Source organism: Echinops telfairi, unplaced genomic scaffold, assembly GCF_000313985.2.
Source record: "Echinops telfairi isolate 266 unplaced genomic scaffold, ASM31398v2 ScPeMD7_7424;HRSCAF=8462, whole genome shotgun sequence".
Lineage (NCBI taxonomy): Eukaryota > Metazoa > Chordata > Mammalia > Afrosoricida > Tenrecidae > Echinops > Echinops telfairi.
The window spans coordinates 40,975,630-40,978,568 of NW_022111324.1; the positions used below are offsets into that span (position 1 = coordinate 40,975,630).

Sequence of the window (2,939 nt, forward strand, 5' to 3'; positions counted from 1 at the left end):
TCGAAAAATATTCATTATTTGTTGAGGTAATGTACGGGAGGAGCATTCTTATAGCATTAAATTTCATCGTGATCAAAATTTTTTCTACTCCAATGGCTCGATACTTATAAAGGTGCTCTATGAACGAGTTGAAGCTCTGGTAGGAGATTTGGCTCAGTGTAAAAGCGCTAACCCTAAGGGCAGCCACCCAAACCCACCTCTCTAGGTGAGAAGCTGAGTCTGTCTGCTCCCTTAGAGATTTACAAAGCCTTAGGACCCTACAGAGTGTGAGGAGAGTTGGAAAGGACTCAGTGACCATGGGTCAGAAAAATTTGCTCATTTAAGTGATATATATCCTCTTGCTCCTGCAAAGTGACTCGGCAGTGTTTCAGAAGTATATCTATTTGAGTATAGAATTGCTTTTAATTTAAAAATTGGGGGAGTGCTTTTACTATGGATTTGGGGGAGCGGGGGAATGATAAAAGTTGATCTCATAGCAACTTGTTTACACTACATTGTGATAAATATCTATTACAAGACTCCTTTATGAGAGAGAAAATGTCATATGACATCTTCATATCCCATTTATCAATTTACTCTAGCATATATATCTCAAATGATCATTAAATTGTTATTTTAAAATTGTTAAATGTTACTATGGTTTGCTGAATTAAACTCTATTGACCATTGATTTTACATTCATGGGACATAATAACAAGAACAATTAGAACTGAGAAAAAAGTACTTAAAAATAATGTTATTTTCAGATGATTTAAGGGAAGTACAGAATGCTGACAACATAAAGATGCATTTCTAATGTAATCATAATTTAGGAGGGAAATTCTTAAATCCTCTCGGGTGACCTTAAAGGACTCATAGTTAAGTAGGATGTATTGTTTCTGAGATAAAATGTATTCAGTTGGTTTGCCATTAAATAACATGAAATTAAAACCTCAATTTTACCACACAATAGAATCTAGTGCTATGCCAGTATTTGAGAATTCCAGAGCCAAACATAATGGCACATGGTTCAAACTTCATGACCGGCTGGACTATGAATGCCATGATGGCTATGAAATCACAGGAGGAAGCACCACAGGCTCTGTAGTATGTGGTGAGGATGGCTGGTCTCATCCACCTAACTGCTATGGTGAGTTCTGTACCGGTTTGTTTTTCTTTCTATCTTCATAACTTTCAGATGCTATAGTCTATCTGTATGAGTTTCTGTGGAGGGTGGGATTTTAATGATCTAGAAACATTGTTCAGGAATGATCATTTAAACCAAACTGATTTTATGTAAACTGGGAGGAAATAGTGTTTGAAGACCAAAAATAATATTCTGTTTTTAAAAGAGTGCATAATATATGTTTTCTGTGGGCAACAGGCATTACACATGTTCCATTAAAATGTATTTTTAATAAATCTTACATTCACATTTTTAAATTATTTAAAGTTGACACTCATGATCAAATTCTGGTTAATCATAATCCCTTCAACTATTTTATTTGAGTGCCTGCTTTTGCTTTCTTCTTTAAAATGATTAGCTGTACAATTTTCTAAGCAAAGGAAATGGTATAGGCAATGCTCTAACATAAAAATAAATTTTAAAAACTGAGCATGAGAGGAATCTGCTACAGGTGTGGGTGATTTTATTAGCTAAGTCTGGAGAGGAGTCAAAAGCAAGATGATCCACAACTTTTCAGGACATATAACATTGGACAATTTTATACTTGATGAAAAGATAGAAAGGGGGATTAAGAAAATCGGTGATGCAAATAGACTTGCATTTTGGAAAGGCTCTGTTTTCTTTTTGTGCGTGTGGTAGTCATGACAGGAAGCAAAGAGCCTACATATAGTGAGATACGTGGACTGAAGAGATGCGGAGCTGAGAGTGGGTTTTGGATGTATTGGGCCATAGAAAGGAGAGACAGAGTTACTGTGTGTTGGATCCAGCATCTCAGGCATTTGTTTTCATTTTCAGAGACACGTTAGTAAATTAAGGTGACCAGATTTAAAGCGGGACACCATTGACCGGGGGCGGGGGGAGGGGTGATTCTTGATGAAAAATTTGGTCATATGGACCAAATAGACCGTTCCCTAGCTTGTTGTGCATTCTTTCCAAAACTCGAGACTTTTTAAAAATGCCAAAAGCGGGACATCTGGTCACCTTATCATAAATGGCAGTCATTTATGTCCACATGTCTGTCTGCTTGCATGTGCAGAAAGGGGGCAGGTCTCACTACCAGCAGACATAAAACAGCTAAGAAGGAGGCGCATACAACTACCATGGGTGCTACTCTCATCTGTCAATGAGTTGGGCACATGAGATACTGACACAGTGTTGGCAAAATGAGAATCATTATTAGTATTTATACCAAGCAAACAGCAACCAATACGGACAGATTCTGAAGGAGAATTGTTGCCCTTCCTCAAATTACCAATATCTATTCGTGCATTGCTGGCCAGGCATATTGTGGCCTAAGACAGATACTGTGCACATGTTACTGTTGCCTTTGGCTACACTTCTGCTGCTGCTAGGAGCCTGCATGCTTCCCAAGTCTTCTGCTGTGCCCTGGGCCTCCCTTGGCTTTGCCTTGTCTTCAGGGAACCCTCTGCACAAGTTCTCCTGTGCTTCTCCTGTAGATCTGTCAATGTCATTGTTACTGCCTCCCTACTGGTTTCCTCCACGCTGCCTGAGGATCCACTTAGAAGGGTTAGGTAGCTCTAGCCAGGGACACATGCAGGCCTCTGTCCTGCATGTAAAGAATTATAGTTTTTTCAGCTCCATGGACTAATGCCTGAAGGTACCCTTCTCTTTCAGAAATAATCATAATTGATATCACTCAGTTCTCTATTCTTGGCTGGCAAGGTCATGGCTGGGCTCACAGTTCTGCTGCTCAAAATGCTGCTGTTCTTTCTCTACTGCTTGGCTTTGCTGTGTTTGCTACTCTTAATAAACC

The 2,939-nt window shown here is 39.1% G+C and overlaps 1 protein-coding gene across 1 annotated transcript in view; it reads left to right on the forward strand.

The window, feature by feature from the left end:
- LOC123522586 (complement factor H-related protein 4-like) overlaps positions 1 to 2,939 on the forward strand; it is a 128,887-nt gene that overhangs the window by 84,051 nt on the left and 41,897 nt on the right. Inside the window, exon 11 of the mRNA XM_045298172.1 lies at positions 953 to 1,129. Coding sequence (XP_045154107.1) covers positions 953 to 1,129 — 177 coding nt within the window. The remainder of the gene's footprint in view (positions 1 to 952; positions 1,130 to 2,939) is intronic.